Below are 18,587 nucleotides of genomic sequence, written 5' to 3' on the forward strand. Positions count from 1 at the left end.
GAGGAATATTTTTTCTGTAATACATCTCTAATGCAGCAACTATAGACAAGCTATAAATGCCTATTCAACCCTCAATGTCTGCAATACAAAAAGTCATACTAAGTAATGGCCAAAGTGCTTTAGGCACAAAACATCAGAGATGCTTTTCTTTTGTACCATTATTTTGAGGTTTACCTTCTAACAGCATCTCTCCAATCATTAGCACTACGACAGTGAACAGGACTGGGATGTATTGCACTTTAACAGAACAACTTGGGAAACACAGAAATGCAGATTTAGCATGGGGTAGCAACACAAGAAATTCCCTTGAAAGAATTATCTGACAGCAGACCAATGTGCATCTCAAATTTGTGCATGAACAACATAAAACAAACTTCTGGCCTTGTTGTTTAGGACTTCACGAATGAAGGAACAAGTCTCGTTCTGTCTTACAGAATATGTCACACCAAGTCACTTAATGATCCAATGAGACAGAGGGACTCAATGGCTGGTTTCAATAAAAAAAATGTTATTGTCGACACCACAAGCGCTTTCACAGACTAAGCTGCTTCTTCAGGTAATGTCTCAGTTTAAATACCATATACAGCCTCCCTTCATTAATCATGTGACATCAAGGCACTTAAATTATTGAAACCATTGAAACTGGCCGTTTTGGAGTAATCTGTCTCGCTGGATTAATTTTTTGGTTTTCTTTACTGGGACTTTACCAGAAAGGGCTGGTATTTGAGTGTGTTCTAAGTCACTTATTGATGATGATGATGAAATCTATGTTTTGAAAGCTAGAGGAAACATACAATGCAGTTGGCTTGGCAGGCTCAGGAGGATTTCTTGATAATTTTTACTGCTTTCTTAATTTAAACTTTAAATTTAAACTTTATATGTCCAATACTAGCTGCCACTACATAGTTATATTAATCCTGATACAAGGGTGTGAAACTTAAAAAAACGGGTTTGGACTTATAACAATATTCAAATGATCTAAACAACACCCCTGTTTGCATCCTTAATGCTGATGAATCAGTGTAGACTGCTGATAGCAGATAAATCAACGAGCATTAAAATATGTCTTCACAAAAATCAGGCAGTCTGTTTACCAGTGTAAGCAAACTTTCAGTCAGTTCGAGCAAACTACAGTGTTTTAACATCACAATACTTTTTCTGCCCCTCAAGTAGTACAGCATGGTCTCGCAAGTAATACATGGTGTTTCAACTATCTATCGGTGCATCTTCTAACAACTTTAATTCACATTTTATATACAAATATCCCCAAGGACGTAAACACACCTATAAAGTAAGAATTCCAAGGTTTTGGTTTATTACAATAAATCACATTTAATTGTATAAGCTTATCATGTACCACCCTCAATTTACAGCAAGACTTCATAGCCATGCCTTGGATTTAATGGAAATTCAGGTTTTATATTTTCATTATACACATAATTTAGAAGCAATCAATTTCAATTTCTACACTTCTTTTAACATTACATATCATTAAAATGTAACAAATACATATGAAATTAAACTGCATACAAGGTCTTTCTTGGAAGGTATATCAATAACTTGTATTATCTTCCTATTAGGGATAAAAAAAATCCTCAACTCTGTGTTCAGAAAGAGATAATCAGGAAATCTACATTTTGTTTCTCTTTTCAAAGGTCCTCTGGAAGCCCAGTTGTTGTGGAAAACCCCACATAGAGATGAAAGGTGCTTCTTAAAACTTCAGCACATTCTTACAAGCAAACTTTGGGGCAGTTTGGTTACTTGGGAGTGAAACAAAACTGGGTCTTTATTTTACATTAGAAAAGGTCCAGCAAGTCAATGTATTCCATGTTACTGAAAATATATTTTCTAAAAGAAATTTCAAGTATGCTTCTATTACTGATGTAAATACGTAAACATTTTGACTAGATCATCAGAATAGGACATTTTACTTCGGCTTCATTGTAATGAATCAATGTGTTATTGTGAAAAGAAAATCAGAATTCCCATGATGCAGTAGTATGAAATGTTCCCTGATGCACACTTCTGCAATTACCTGTAATATTCTGGCAAATATGCAAGGATACTAAATTTAAATACAAAATCATTTAAGATAGAATATAATTCTAGGGAAACATCCCCCAAATTACATACATGTAAAACTTATTACCAAACATAGTAACTCACATGCTACTATCTCATAACACATTACAATCCATTAAACCACAGGACAACAAACATTCTGCTTTCTGTAAGTCAGTTCTGTTACTCTTTAATCTAATTTACAGAAAATACCACACTGGAAAGAAGTCTGAATGTGCAATAGTACTGAATACATTTGCACCTGCACTTTTTGACATGCAATGCAAAAGGCCAATTCTCACTGCTATGTCCCTTATACACATATGAAGCCTGACTTCTATAACTTTTACACACACAAGCACTCATCCTAAAGACTGCTGAAGGCAGATCAACCAGCACAGACTGTTCAGCTTGCTTTTTGCCCAATCTACTGATGTAATGCTGCAAATTCTTTTCTCCTGGAAACTGAAGCTATATCATTGAGGCTGTTAGTATCAAGGGACATTTTAAAGAGCTTGTTTAAAGGCACAAAGTCAACCTTCCTTTACCTTTTTTTTTTACTCGCAAAAAATTAATGGATTGTTTTTTTTTTTTTGCCAAACTATTTTTAACAGCTTTGCTGTTACACAACAACTTTACTTATCTTATCCTACACAAATCCAGCATAATTAGAGCTGGAACCCAAGGTGATATAAACGCATCATGGAACCCATGAATATAAATGACAAACACGTCTCAGTGTATTTAGTCTTGAGCGTTCTGAAGCAATTATTTGTAAATGGGTGTGAAACAACCTTTTACTTTTGTATGAAAAAGTGTTCACATCCATAAAGATTCATACGAACACTTTTTTATACAAAAGCAAAAGGTTGTTTAGGGCCTTTAAACATGATCTTTAAAGCTGGCAAAAGTGGACTGTTGTTTTGCTTTCATGATGCATTTCATTTCTACACTGTCCGCACCTTGGGAAATCAGCATTTTTGTGGCTGATACTGGGCTTATGAAATGAAACTAAAAGCAATGTGACCCTGTAAGCACACTATTAGGACATAAAGACAATACGTGGTAATGACAGTAGCAATACACAGTCCTGCATAATGTACGCATTAAAAATGGCACTTACACAAATGGTATCCAGCTGATATTTAAAAATGTGACTGTTGATTAGATGTAACAATCAGTGAAGGCATAACACATTCTTAACTACACAATGGAATGAGCTTAGATAGGTGCAGTGAAACACAAATCAGTGCAACTATGGAAGCAAGAAATCATAGCCACCATCTTCTATATAGTCCTACAATTAAAAAAAAAAAGTAATTAAAGTTTGAAATGAGAAAATCAACAGGGCCACATAATTCATGACACCTTTCTTGTGTTTATACACCCCAAATGAAACATTTTCGAGAGGCAATGGGAAAAGGGTTTTAGGATGAATGGATGGATGGACTGGAAGCACTGAACAAAAAGAAAGCTGTGTATAGTGAATAACTGCACTCATCTAATCTTGTGTCTATCTGCAGAGGTATATATATATATACATCAGTATAGACCTGCACTTCTTTATACAACAGCCTCTGATTAACTAAAACTGAGAAAGTGGCAGCAACTGCACTTGTCAATTGTACAGTCCAAGCATTGTACATACACATCTGGATGCACATACAGTACCTCCTAAATCTTTCTCCAACACAAGATGTAAGAGATGGAAAATGAATGCATCTCCATCATGCAATTACATTATGATGTTAGTGCATAACAGTAATAAACCATGGTTGCTTCTGCATTAGCAATGCAGTTTACTTAACAGCTGTCTATTTGATTATGAGGGAAATTCACACCAGCTGTCGGTAAAGCATTACCATATACAAACATGGTTTGCAGTGGACAGAACTACTGGATTTTCGCATCACAGTTTGTGAAGATGTAAAGAAGCAAGTAAAAGAATAATTTTTTAATTCAAAGGAAAATTGGAAGTCTTTCAATGCTAACATTCTAAAAAGGATGTGCATCTGAATTTTTATAGGAGACAGTACACAACTGCCTGCTGGTACGGACTACAAAAATGTAGACTTTTTATATATTTTTTCTGTAATGCAGATATTATTGTACGTATATGACCATTAAAACTAACTTGCATACTATCTATATTATTGTGAAATGAAAAGACCTAGCGAATGTGTGTCTAAGTGTTTGCAATGGAAAAGTAGGGTGGAGGGTTAATTCTAGCAGAAAATAAATGCTCAGCAATGGCAAGAGCTGTAGTTTGAAGGCAAGGATACCTGAAATGAAGGACAAAATTATTTACCACTACCACAAAATACTTTTATGAGTCATGCAGTGTAAGAAAATAATTTACAGTTAAAAGTTTTCTTTCCTTTTTGCCAATCAGGCATATGTAAACTATGGCCCAAAACCCATAAACCACACTGCCACCAGCACAAAAGTATAGCATCACATAGAAAGTTAAATTCTGTATATATACATTCATAACCTATACCACATCAGCGAGTTAGTCCCATTAAACCAAGTATTAAAAATAGTTTGTTTCATGATGTGTTGGTCCAGCCATATAGCGACAAAATGTAAGACTGGTTCTCTGTATCCTGAATTAGATTTAATCGCAGCTAGGAGGCCACTTGGAATTGCTGCTTCAAGTGCAAATAATATTGAATCTTCATACAAATGCCCGTCTTGCTATTTCTTCATTATTTCAATGCAGCTTTGCAGGAGAGAGAGCTTGTTCTGCAAAAACAATACGGCAACAAAAAGTTATGTACAATTAAAACATTAAAACACCTGTAAGGTTCTCAACATCACTATACTCCTTAAAGGTTTTCAAACACAGACTATATCCCATGAGGTTACAGCAAAATGCAGTTTTATTTGCACATCAAAAGAATTTCCCTCACGCTTCTTTCTTGCATGACACAGACAGATACATCCGGATAAATGAGTGTCTGCGCATTAGTATGTACATGCATCCACATGTACAAAGGTATGCATAGCATACAGGCATATATTTTAATACATTAGAGTTAATTTCACAGCACCATAAACATGGAAATGGTCCAGTATTAAACATTCCTGCTTTAACAAAGCAAGTGCCTTCTACTCTTCCACTCATGTACCCCCCCCCCCCATCACATCCATCTTACTTCCATATCCACGTCTGTGGGAAGCAAGCTGGAAGCAGTTAGTAGGAAATATGGCATAAAGTAGTAATGGAATGGTGCTATATTATAGTGAATAATCAGCAAAGATTGTGTCCTTTGAGGATGAATATAGATGGGGAACAAGGTATGTAAAATGAATGTATGGATGGTGGGAAACACTAACACAGGGTGACTTCCCTTAATCTAATGCTATCAAATCAGAGGGCTGAAGACATGACCACAACCCAGATAAGTGGTGTTCAACTAGTGGCACAGCACAGACACTGCAATGGTCAGCCCAAGAGGATGACAGCACATGGCTAATGCCTTCTACCCCCATATCTTGGGGGGAAGGAGGTGGATGTGGCTGACAACTTGGATGACAACTATAGAAACTACTAGATGATGTACCCATGGGGTATGAGTCTTTGGAACACACACTTTCAGTGGGGTGCTGTCTTTATCTGGAAAGGCATGTGTGGCTGCACTCATTCTTCAAAAGCAACAGTGAAGCTCAAGGGAGCTATTGTGGGGGATTAGGCCTCCAAGGATTGGGAAGGAAGTCTTTTGGATCAGATGGACTGGTTAGCTCCCTACTGCTCATCTCTTGTCCTGTCAAGACTTAATGGGTGAATGAAGCTAAGAAAGAGCAGCCACTGGGCAAACGCCTGTGGATAGGGGAGGAAAAAAACAATGCTATGGAATGAACTCTTATGTAATTATCAGCCTGGCATTATTCCTCACTGGTTGTGGCAAGAAGGTACATGACCTGATTCTGATTACTACATCCACCAGTGCACACTGTGCAACTCTGGCCATTTCACCTGGCCAGATTAACTCACAGCTCACCCCCTAGAAGAGACACTTACATCAACTGCGTTTTCCAATCAATCAATAAAATTTATTCAAAACCTGATACTTCCTTGAACTAGCATTAAAGAACCTACAGATAGCTTTTAAAGCCTCATTCACTGGAAGGAGAAGTCTGTACCCTGTACAGAAAAAAAAAGTATCATCTAGAACTCGTTTTAGGGGATCAGAAGAGGGAACATTTAGTGAGGAAGGACGATTCACATTTATTTTCAAAATCTTTATTAAATTTACACATATGACAAAGGCAATCTCACATTTATATAAATGAAAAACATACAAAATATCACTTTAGTTGCAAACAGTTTACATCACAAACACCACTGAACCAACTGTAGTTGTCAACATTATACATCACTTACAAACCATCCAGTCATGGTCAGTTAAGCATTATATGGTGCATACAAATCCTGCCTCTTTTTCCTTGTTCCTGCTCTGCATATATTGTTCCCACAATTTCCATTCTTTTCTATACAGTTTGTTCCTTCCTTTTTCGAAAGATCCCAATTCCAGTTGTTTTATCTCTGTTACTATAGTCACTACTTCTAGTAAAGTTGGTTTAAACTTTGATTTCCATTTTCCAGTAATTGTTTTTTTGGCCGCCACCATAATTAGACTCAGCAAGGCTTTACTATGTTTGAACAATTCCGATTCTGTAGCATAACTCAAAAAAATCATCTCCCCAGTCTGTTCAATATGCTCACCAAGCAACTCTAGCAGAGTGGTCCACAAGGAATCCCAAAGGCCTGCCAGCTCATCACACTCCCAAAAAATATGCTCCCAGCCACCTCTCTTTCCCATCATACCTCGAGCAATTGCTATCCACCTGAGGAAAAATTCTTTGGAGTCTAGTTGGGGTATAAAAATACCTATGCAAACACTTTCAGGCAAAGATCCTAATTCTAGACTTTGTTGCATATTTGGGAGATATACATATATCCCCCCATTGTCTCTGTGAATTACTTATCCAGTCTCTCATCCCAATCCTTTCTAAGCTCCTCTGATTGATTCTTATAATTATCATGCAATATTTTATATGTTTTACTAATTATTCCTTTAGTGGCAGTTTCTGTTCTAAATTCTATTAAAAACTCTATTAGTGTTGGTCTTTCATTTAGGAGCCCCCTATTTATTTCTCTTTGCCTATACTATGATACCAGTCCTTGATAGGGAAGGCAATAACCTGCATTCCAAATAAATTATTGGCCTCTTCCCATTCTATTACCTTTCCCTTTCTAGTTATTTGCTCCCAATACCTTGGTTTCTTTGCCAGTTTTCTCCAATAAATTCCAGCCCCCTCCTGCCTATTATCTGTATCCCTGACCACAGTCAACCCTATTGGCAAAATCTCTTTTCTCCATTCTGGTGCTGGTTTGGTTCTTAGAGTACTCTCTGCTATTTTATGAATATAATACTCTATGATTTTGGTTGTTCTCTGTAAGAGTCTGCATCCAAATTCCCAATCTCCCCTTATTTCTTGAGCTTCCTCCCTGTGTCAGCATCATTCCTTTCCACTCTGAATTATAGCTTTTTGCTTGTGCTATGTAAAAGAGCCTTAAGTGTGCTGCTCTAAAATATCCTCTCTAATTAGGTAATCCTATTCCACCTTGTTCTATTGGTCGAATCAGCTTATCCCACTTGACCCTTGCTGTCTTCCCTTCCCAGATAAAATCCTTCAACTCTTTTTTAATTGCTATCCACAACTTCTCCTCCAGTTGATAAAAGTATGCCTGACCTGTGTACAAGACTAAGGGGACTAAAAACATTTTAATGGCTTATATCTTAGTATCCATATCATATAACAAAACTTCCAGTTTGAAGATTCATTGCAGTTATGAAAAAAGTGAAAAATGAATGTATATCCAGAAGGACTCATGACAGAAGATGCAAAAAGGTGCATTAAAAAAAAGGTCCAGTTACTGATATCATTCACTCTTGAACATCTACTTTACACTACGTTAGGGTTGAAGTTGCCACATCCTACCACAAAACTCAGTGGGCACACACACATACACACACACCTTGAGAACAGTCAATTTATCTACTGGATGGTTTTGGGATGTTGAAGAAAACTGCAACACCCAGACAAAACTCAACATGGAACCAAACCAATAACCCAAATACTGTGAGGCAACATTCCAAAGCTTTACACCACTGTGCTGCACTGCTCTTCAAGCTTTTTATTCTAGATGCATCTGCAACATAAACTTTAACTCATGAAACTACTCATTAGTTTACTAGCAGCAAGCATCTCTGTGGTTAATGTGAATTTCAGAATATAATGGCTGAACTACGTCAAATGCCCTTTTCTTTTTTCATTTTTGCCCCTACTGTGCATCGATCAACCCCACCTGATCCTATGGCCCATTTGTTCCCCATCACCAGGATAAGGGTAAACCAGGAAGGGCCATCAATAAGACATTGGGGTGGTTTTGAGATTCTTATTATTGTAGCTCTGCTCCCCCCTCTGGACTCAAAGTGCTGGGGAGGAACATGCAATGGAGTAACTAAAGGGTCCTCATGACTTCTACAAGAGTCACTCCCTCCAAGAAGTCCTACCCCCCCCCCCAAGCAACAGCAATGGTTTTCCTGTTCTCCACCAGGAAACTGCCCTAACTCAGCATGTCATCCAAATGCTTTCAACTCTCCTGATCCCCACTGGGAGAGGCAAATGGGTCAAATGCCACAAAACGTTTCTTCATCTGACTCCTCCAGTGCTAGGGCTGTGAATCAAAACTAGTCACCTGAAGTAGAGTCAGGGTTCCATCGCTCTGCACCATGGAAAGAGGCTTGCACCAAATGCCATATTTAAAGCACCTGTACTGTATTTACTGTGCTTAAAATACAATTTAATTAGAACTTTGTTAATGTACAATTATGTTAAATGTTCTCACTTTAATGTCTGCATAATATACTGCTGTTAGTGACTTTTATGGCCCTGGTCATAGCTGAAAGACTTCCATGGAGTCTTAAGACTGCCTGGTGAAGTCTGCATGAAAATGGACAATTCTACACCACAGTTTTATATTTTTTTCTAAGTTTTATTTCCTAGTTTTACATAACACTTAGCAAGACCTTCTATTTGAGTTTTAGCAAAATCACAGTATACTGAATGAATGTGAAATTCACTTATGTGATTCAACTTAGAATTTCAAAGGTATTATTTAATGTTAGAGAAGTAATTCCCTTTGTCTTATGTACAGGACACACAGCACAACAGAACATTTTTTTTTACTCACATAGTCTTGACAGTAAGTAAATTGACCATAACGGTAGATGTTTGAATGATCACCGCTGCAATAGTCTAAGCTTACAAGAGTTACAGCCTGCACAGGATACAACAGCTACTCAGCTTTCACTGCTTCAGGGCAACTCCCATGCACCCATTTAAGTCAGCTTGAGCTTTCTAAAGAAACAGGTGTCTGTGCCAAACCCCTCAAAGCTTTCAGGCTAACTGAGGTAGGAAGGCTGAGCCCTGATAGGACATTGCTAGGAACAATATAAAACAAATGTTCAAATCATGGTATAAAAACGGGTTCCTACGAGTACAACGAAAACACATTTTGTCGAATGCGTTTTCGTCGACACATGTAGAGCAAACAGACAAAACAGTGAAGCGGCTGTTCAGCGTATTCTTTCTCTGGAAAAGAAGTCACTTGACCACTTTGTTGTTTTGCCGTGTTCTGAAGTGTAGTGTGGTCGCTCGTCTGGTATAGCTCCCAAGCGTGATTGTGCAACAGTTACTTACCTTAGGGCTAGGGTGCGGGTTAAGGTAAGTCCATATGTATGAAAGTGTTTACTGTTTTATATTTTGTGTTAGATGTACGGTTGAGTTACGTGTGTATGTGTTTTCAGTGGTTTACTTTTGTTTTGGGGGGGTAGAATTAGGGTTAAGGTAAGTGTGTATGTGTTTGGAACTTATTTAAATGTGAGAGAGTTACTGACCTTAGGGTTAGGGTGCGGGTTAAGGTAAGTGCATATGGTTTAAAATGTTTACTGTTTTTTTTTTTCATTAAATGTATGGTTGGGTTATGTTCATATGTGCATTTAGTTGTTTACTGGTTTTTGGGGGAGTATAATTAGGATTAGGGTATGTGTGCATGTGTTTGGAAGTATTTAATGTTTTTTTTTTTTTTTTTTGCGGGGGTTGGAACTGCAATTTCTTTCCCTAGGAAAGAAATCGCTGTTCTGTGGATTCGACATTTTCAGCTTTCGCTAAAAATGTGTCGATGAAACATCATTCGCTGTTTTTAGCATTCAATGTTGCAATATAGACCCATAAAAACACACTAAAAATAAGGATAGAATGAGGGAGTGGTACTGCAGCAGTGATAATTTGAACATCTACTCTTATGGCAAGTTTTATACATCTGAACTATGTTCTTCTTATTGACCACTGTTGCAACAGACTAAGCTATATGGGTAAAGTATCATAGTGTAGAACTGAGAGTTGGGAGGTGGAAGAAGTATCCTTAGAATTCTCCCAGCAAAGCCAGACTTAGACCTGGAGAAGGGATATATAACTTGTAATGCTTTGTAAACGTATGGGCAGAGGAAAATGTTGCTCCTTCTAGAATATTTGCAGGGTCCAACCCTTTCCAAAAAAAAGGACAGATGAAGCCAAGGTCCTGGTACAATGTGCCTTGACCCTGCCTGGAATAGCTTTGTTGTAATGGGGAAACTAAAGGTAATAGCTTGAGACAACCATTTGGAAACAATCTGCTTTGACACAGGTTGTCTGTTTTTACCTTTCCAAGAAATGTACAACTGATGAGAAATTCTGAAAGGTTTTGTTCTGTCAAGATAGTACTGGAGTTGTCTGTGGGCATCCGGTGTAAAGTATCCTTTTTCCTTCATTTTAGGGTTCAGGGAAAACACACAGGGAGATAACAGTTTGGCTTAAAGTAAACTTGGATAGCACTTCAGGCATAAAAAAAGGATTATATATAATCAACAAAAATAAAAAAGCAACAAGCTACTGGCCCCAAAAAATGTTACTGTTCTTCACTTTAGCGCCTCAGCTCAACAGCCTTCAAGAAGCAACAAACAATACCAAACATCCCTATTTATAACAAACCAACCAGCAATTTATAATTAATCAATAAAACAATAAAACAAATCAAATATTTTCAATTAATCTCACAATTAAGACCATAAGGTACCAAAGTATTGTATTTCAATAAAAAAAGTTTCCTTAAAAAGAAGTCATTCTTTTAATATAAACTATCTCCTAATTTAATTTGTACTTTTTCAAGAGCTGTCCCTTGTTGTAATGTAAAATCACCACTATGTTCTTTAAAATGAACAGCAATAAGAAGGATTAGTTCTCAAGGAAACCCTGTCAGTGTTAAATGAGATAAGGGTGATCCACTATAAGAGCTTGTAACTCAGATGTTTCTTTCTTCAGAGGCCAAAGCGACCAGTAAAACTGATTCCAATATTAACTCAAGTCAGACAGATAAACTGGTTCAAATGGATCAACTTTTTCTAAAATTAATATCCAAAGAAGGAGTCGACAATTTTCTTGGAGGTCTTTTATGCAATACTCCTTTTAAACACATTTTGACATGAGAATGTCTTAAAAAACAGAGAACCCATGGGCAGACATGCAGAAATGGCTGATGAACCTTGATAGGAGTTACAGGCCACAAAAAAGTAACTCACACAAATACTGAAGAACCACAGAACTAGCCCTGAATGGGTGTTGATTATGTTGTTGGCACCAACTAGAAAACCTTTTCCATTTAATACACGATTTTCTAGTAGCAGGCTTTCTTGATTCCATTAGTATCTGCTTCACGCCCTCAGTTAAAAGGTGCCTAAAAAGTATTAGGATCCTAACATTCAGGCAGTCACTTGAAGTTGTTTGGAGTTGGAATGTATCAAACACCTCTGTTCTTATGCAAGTTCAGAAATGAACCCTGGAAATCAGTGGAAATGGTGGAAAGGGATAGAGGAACATTTCTATCCTAGGAAAAGAAAAGGCATGTCTTTTAGACTTTATTGCATGGAGTCCTGGAGCAGAATTTTGCCAGCCAATTATTTACAGAGGAGTAAACAAGGTCTACTTGAGGAACTCCCCACAGATGGATCAAATCTTGGAAGACCCCTCCCCCATCTAGTTTCCCATTATGAGGGTCAACCTTTCTCCTGTTCAGCTGGTTTTCCACACAGGTTTGCCCTGATGGAATGTAGGAAGTATATAGAATGAGACTGTGCTGTAAAGCTATAACTTATGCTAGCATGGCTAGTCTGCACAGGTGTAGGACCTGGTTCCTCCTTACTTGTTTATGTACCACATCACTGCGATATTGTCTAACTTAATGTGGGGTCCAGGGTTGATTCAGAGAGTGGAGTGCCTGAGTGCCTTAATAAAGGCCAGTATTTCTTTTATATTTATGTGCTTGTGTCTGTCTTTGCTGTCCCAGATACCTTGCACTTTTATCCTCCTTAAAACTGCTCCCCAAGTAAAGTCTGAGGCATCTGTGATGACTGTCTGCTTTAGAGCAGGAGGGGAGAAGGAGAGACCCGGAATAAGGATATCTGAGGTCTCAACCAAGTGATCTCTTCTCGCAAATCTCAGAACTGGAATCTGAAAAGATAATGGCTGTTGATGCTGGGACCTAAAATACTTTGTTTACCACTGTATTCTCATGCAGAGTCTTGCTACAGGTATCATGAAAATCATTGATGCCATCATACCCAGAATCCTGGGGAATGTCCTCACAGTGAGCAAAGTGAGTGGAAAACTACTGGAATAGACCTAAATGCAGATCTATGTTTTCCTGTGGAAGAAAAGCTCTTCGTACTGAGGTGTCTAGCAGATATCCCAGGAACACAACCCTGTGCGATAGAGTCAAAAAAGATTTTTGAATCCTCTCTTGGAATCCAAGCCTGCATAGATTTCTTGCCAAAGTGAGAGATGCCTGACACTTTGAAAAAGACCATACATAACTTGCTTATCTTTACAAAATTAAAAAATGGATAACCTGTAGCCTGCAATGGGCTATAACTGCAGCTAGACACTTTATGAACACTCAGCGCACTGGATAGCTCAAAGAATAAAGCGGAGAGCTGATAATGAGATCAAAGCACAAAACTTTAAGAAACTTGTGAAGTCTGCATGGATAGAAATGTGATAAGCATCTTTTAAATCTAAGGGCACCTAAAGAAAAATCAAATGAGGAAGAAGGGGCAATAGGCTGTGAAGTGAAAGTATTTTGAACATGGGCACCATCACAAGCTGGTTCAGGAATGAAGGAGTCAGAACTGGTCTAAAGACATTTTCTTTCTTTGGCACCAGAAACATTCAATAAAAACTTTTCCAAGTGGGGAGGAGGAACTGTTTTTATTACCCCATGAGAAAGTATGTGTGTAGGACAGGAGGGAAGAGAGAAGTTTGGTCTGGAGGACTGGAATAATTCCCTGTAAAGGAAGGATTTATTTTGACTGCCATTTGTACCACAGTGAATAAGTCTCAGAATCCATTTTTCTGAAACAATGTATTACCACAAAGAGAGAATTGGATATTTGGATTTTCTGGAAGTGAAGGGACTGCCAGGGTTAGGTTGGGGTGGGAGTAGGGGGGCAAGGTGCCTTACATAATCATTCTGACTTATTTAGGTGTTCTTTGTTCTGGAGCATCCTGGCTTTCTATTTAGAACGTCCTCACCACTGTTTTTTTAAATGTCTGTTTACCAGCATTTTACTGCAGCTATTTTGTTTCTTGCCAAAATTGGATGACGGGGTATAAAATCCCTTGGAAAATTTAAAGGAGGAGGGTTGAAAATTTTGAGAGACTCCCTTATCTTAGTCCTTTCATCACATTTTTTTCATGGCCTCTGCAGAAGTGGGTACAAAAGCAATCTCTCTTTCCAAAGGTGAATTTAAAATCTCATTTTTACTTCCTCTGGGAGCTCAGACAGGCACAACCTCCTCAACATGGTACCAGCGGCCACAGCCCTGGATGTAGCATCTATAGAACACATTTAAACAATGAGTAGTGACCTGAGAAATCAAAGAAATTAAACCACAGAGAGCAGATTTTTCCTCACAGGAGGTAACTGCAAATCAAATATTCCTCATACATTCACAATCAGTCAGAATAAACTTTAACATAAGAGCCTAACAAGTCAAGATTCTAGAAGTTAATGTTGTAGAAGAGCAAGCACTTTTTCCCCAAGCTCCTCATTTGTTCTGCCATCCTTGCTAGAAGGAAAAGGATTAGAATTACCTAGGGCTGCTGATTAATCATGTGCGATTAATGCGGAAAAATGATAAACGATTAAAATATTTAATGCAAAAGCTACATGCATTATTTAATTCAAGCACTGTTAAGTAAACAGCATCAGGTCAGGTTCACTTGATCGCTACCCATGTTGTTTCCAGTCTTCCTTTTGTGAGAGATAAATGGAAGTTGGTTCAAATGGTCCAAATGGAACAATACTACTCATCAGTAACAAGATCATGGGGAATTTATGGGGAAAGTGACTACACTTTTGAGTTGGATTAAAATGGAATCAAAGGTGGAAAGAACAATTCTGAATGGAAAGTTTGTTTTTAAAACTAGTGATAATGTGGTTTACACATATCGCAAGAAAGAGTTTAAATATCATTGTAGCAATTCATTGCTGAATTATCACCTTTGAACCAAGCATGCATTTATTGCTCACGATGACCCACTACCATCAGCTGCATCGTCAACTAAAGTTGAATCAGCACTTTGCCAGACTACATTAGTTGGAGAAATATAACATTACTAATGCCATTGCAAGATGGATTGCTGAGAATAGCTGACCAATTAACATAGTCACTGATAATGGTCTCCAGGACATTATTCACATCACCAGTGGAAATCTGTCATATACTTTGCCTTCCAGGTCCGTCATCAGCAATTGAACTGACTCTGTGTATAAGCAAGAGAGAGAAAAATAAGTTATCAGGTTATGGTAGGAGTAGAATTTGTAGCTTTACTGGGCAACTATTGGTCGTCCATGACTAATGATAGCTACCTTGGTGTGCTTGTCATTTCATTGACAAAGACTGGGTTTCTCACTTCTTTGCACTGTGCATTAAGCAAATTGATGAATGACACTATTTAGGAAACTGCAGAGCACTTTTCATTGGTGGCAAGATCATTGGGAATTTATGAGAACATGACTACTTTTGGCACAGACAATGCATGTAATGTGACAGCTGCTCTAGGAAGACTGCCATTTCAGAACATGCCCTGTGCAGCACACAGCCTTCAGTTGTCTATAAATAAAGCAGCTGCAGACTGTGGAATTGAAGGCCTCCTAGCTAAATGCTGCAAAGTTGTGGGACACTTTAAACACAGTTCTGCGAACAGTGCTGAGTTGACAATGCAGCAGATGCAACTGTATCAGCGACAGAGAAGTTAATTCAGGATTGTCCCACATGTTGGAATTCATCTCTTCAGATGATAGAATGACTTCTAAACAAAGAAGCTGTGCTGAAAACTCAAGTGCAGCCAGGCCACAAACACAGGCTCACTCTACCAACAGAGAGTGGGAGAAAATGTGTCTGGCACAAAAGTTTCTCAATCTCTGTCGCTATGCTACAGAATTTTTGGGCAGAGAATAGTAGGTTTCCTGCTCAATGATACTTCCAACCCTCTGCCACCTTGAAGTTGAAATGGTAGTATATGATGATGACCCTGCTAGCATCATACTTTTCAAAGAAGCATTTTTGACAGAGCTAGAACAAATCCAAACTGAAACTCAACATTTCATGGTTAGAAATTGCAACTGCACTGAACCCACATTTCAAAAATCTTAAATGTTTACAAAAGGACAAAAGAAACAAGGTTTGCCAAGAGGTAACAAGTTATTGTGTTACATTCTGATCAACATGGTAATATCAAGAAGAACCACCCACAATGAGAATGCATGAACTTTTAAACTCTGAAGATGAGCCACTGTTGCCTCTTTCCTCCTCTGAGAAAAGTTGTTGATCGCTACAGACGTGAAAAAACTTACACCGACTCTGATCCATTGCAGTGGTGGAAGCTACACAAGGACAATTACCCAGAAAATATTTAGCACCCTCAGCCACTACTGTCCATTGTGAAGGCTTGTTTTTGGTGCCTGGATATGTTAATAAAAAAGAGCATCCCTTGAACCAACTAATGTAAATAAACTGGCCTGCTTAAGCAATTTGCTGAAAAAATAAGTGACATCAATTCTTATATATTTTTTTGTCTTGTCTTGGTTTTTATTCACTATCAGTTTGTATCAAAGTGCTAGACTAATTTGCTTGAAGGAAAAAATGTTGATTAATATGCAGATAATTTTGATTAAACATTTTCATTGAGCAATTAATTATGATTACATTTTTAAATCAAGCAGCAGCCCTAGAATTAACACAATGCTTGGTAGCAGCTGGATTAACTAAAGCTATGCTGCTGGGTCAGGTCTGGGATGAGTATAAAAATTTGAAAGACTGAGGAACTTGGTACGTTCAATCTGCTTTCTTAGGTGCAGCAAACTGGTTAGCTGAAAAAAAAACACAAGTTGTGACAAACACATCCTCCAACACTGACAGCAGTGAGGGGATGGGAAGAGGTTCTGGAAATTCCAGTTAAAACAGCTCATAGTATTTTCTGTTTGACCGAGAAACCTCAGTGTTCTCCCACTGAAAATACAACTTTCTGGAAATAATCCCAGAGGAACAGAATCCCTCAGAGCGAGATTCAGACATTGTGCTCTCCTCTGATTGTGAATCAAAAATCTGAGGAGAAAAAATGCATCTGAACCATTACATTAATCTACAGATGAAATTTCTTTAATCTCTTCAGGAAAAGAGGAATCTCTCTTTCTTTTACTTGAAACCACCGTACAAGATGGATTAAAGTCTGTACAAGACCCTGAGCCAGATCTAATAAAACTATACCTGTCCAGTAGAACTGGAATTGGTAATTTTTTTTTTTTTTTTTTTAATTTGGGGCAAAAAGGTTTATTAATGGCAGTAGCAGCTTCCACAGGGATGGGCACAACATTCTGGCTAACCACAGAAACATTCCCTATCCCTTCTCTCAAGGCTGATGGGAGTGGCTCTTTCTTGCCCACTGCTGGGCCCCAAGAGCCAGAGAGGACATGGCTAACACCTGGTCATAAAAGCTGTATTGACACCAGAGGGATCCAGGGAAAAAGTTGTGTGTTCTGAAGAACCAACTTTGGCCACAGCACAGACACTAACCTGCGACTGAGGCAAATTGTTAGCATGCTATGGCAGCAAATGCTGTTTGGTTAACTTTTTCTTTTTGTGGCAGGAAGAAGACTGTGGTCAAGCCAAAAATGGTCCTTCTTTCCCCGGGAAACTAAGCAGCGCAAGCCAGTAAAATTTTAAAAGTTGCATAATGTCACTTTTATTAACAAAACAATTAAAAAGTACTCCAATACACTTTGCCAACCCTAAAAAGAAGTTTAAAAAGCTTTTCCACAATAAAATATGCTTTTAGAGTGTTTAAATCAACTTTTAAACTGTCAAACACAAAACTGTGCTCCTGTTTAAAAGTACAGTAAAGCCGCATGACAGTCAATAAAAGCACAATTCTAGATCAAACTGTACTTTTTCACACAGGAAAGTAAGCTAAAACACTATAAGTGATACATGGAAGGTTTTTCCCCAGAGAGAATGCATCTACTCATCAATGGGACAGCATAAGCCAACTGTTGATCCTTTAAACCTTAGAAAGGAACGTTCTTTTTGCCATCAGGAAATCTTTGAAGGGCTTGGCATCCAAACCTGGCTGGTTGTTACAACCTCTGCAGCATATAACCCATATAGCTTAGGTTACTGCAGCAGTGATCAGTATGAAGATCAGCAGATCTTTACGAAAGAGTCACTGCAGCAGTAAACCCTAACCGTTATTTGTTCACCTGTGAAAACACTCCATTTCTAGCTATTTTTTTCCATAGTTAGATATACCCTTCTGTGTATGCCAGTGGTGGACTTGCACTGTTATTAATGACATATGGTAGCATGTGAATCCAATAAAAGTAATTCTGGTGTGCAGCTATATTAGCTTCTCTAAGCAGGAATACCCACTATGACAGTGCTCAGATGACAGAAAGACATGCAGGACAACTAAGTACAGTACCGTAAACTGTAAACGGCACTTTTTAACTGTTAATTAATACTAAGATAATATTATAGGTTCATAGATTAGTACTAAGCTAACTGTCTTTGTGAGCCATTTTAAGCCTAGCCACTTACCCCATGTGAGAATTGAACCCTGTACCTTGTCTCTGTGAGGTAAACACCATAACCATTATGCCAACCTCTCATTTGTAGTTAAGTTTGTTGATAAGTGTAGTGGAATGATATAACTAGACTGTTTTAGCCACAGCCCAGGAAAAACACATGCATATGGAAATAAACAGATACAATATGCATAATGCTATCTGATGAAATACAAAAAATACACAACAAAGCCCAGATAAAATTCTTACATGGTAACAGTTTGTATTTTTATGAAAT

General features: G+C 38.0%; 1 protein-coding gene across 1 annotated transcript in view; it reads right to left on the reverse strand.

Annotated features, from left to right (window-relative positions):
• Window positions 1-1,287: 1,287 nt before the first annotated feature.
• The window catches only part of SNX5 (sorting nexin 5), a 1,365,310-nt gene continuing 1,348,010 nt past the window's right edge, over window positions 1,288-18,587 (reverse strand). Inside the window, 1 exon segment of the mRNA XM_044056982.1 lies at window positions 1,288-4,806. Coding sequence (XP_043912917.1) covers window positions 4,759-4,806 — 48 coding nt within the window. The 3' untranslated portion in view covers window positions 1,288-4,758.

The sequence above is a fragment of the Protopterus annectens genome, chromosome 1.part2 (genome assembly GCF_019279795.1).
Source record: "Protopterus annectens isolate FY-2018-M chromosome 1.part2, PAN1.0, whole genome shotgun sequence".
NCBI classification, from domain to species: Eukaryota; Metazoa; Chordata; order Ceratodontiformes; family Protopteridae; genus Protopterus; species Protopterus annectens.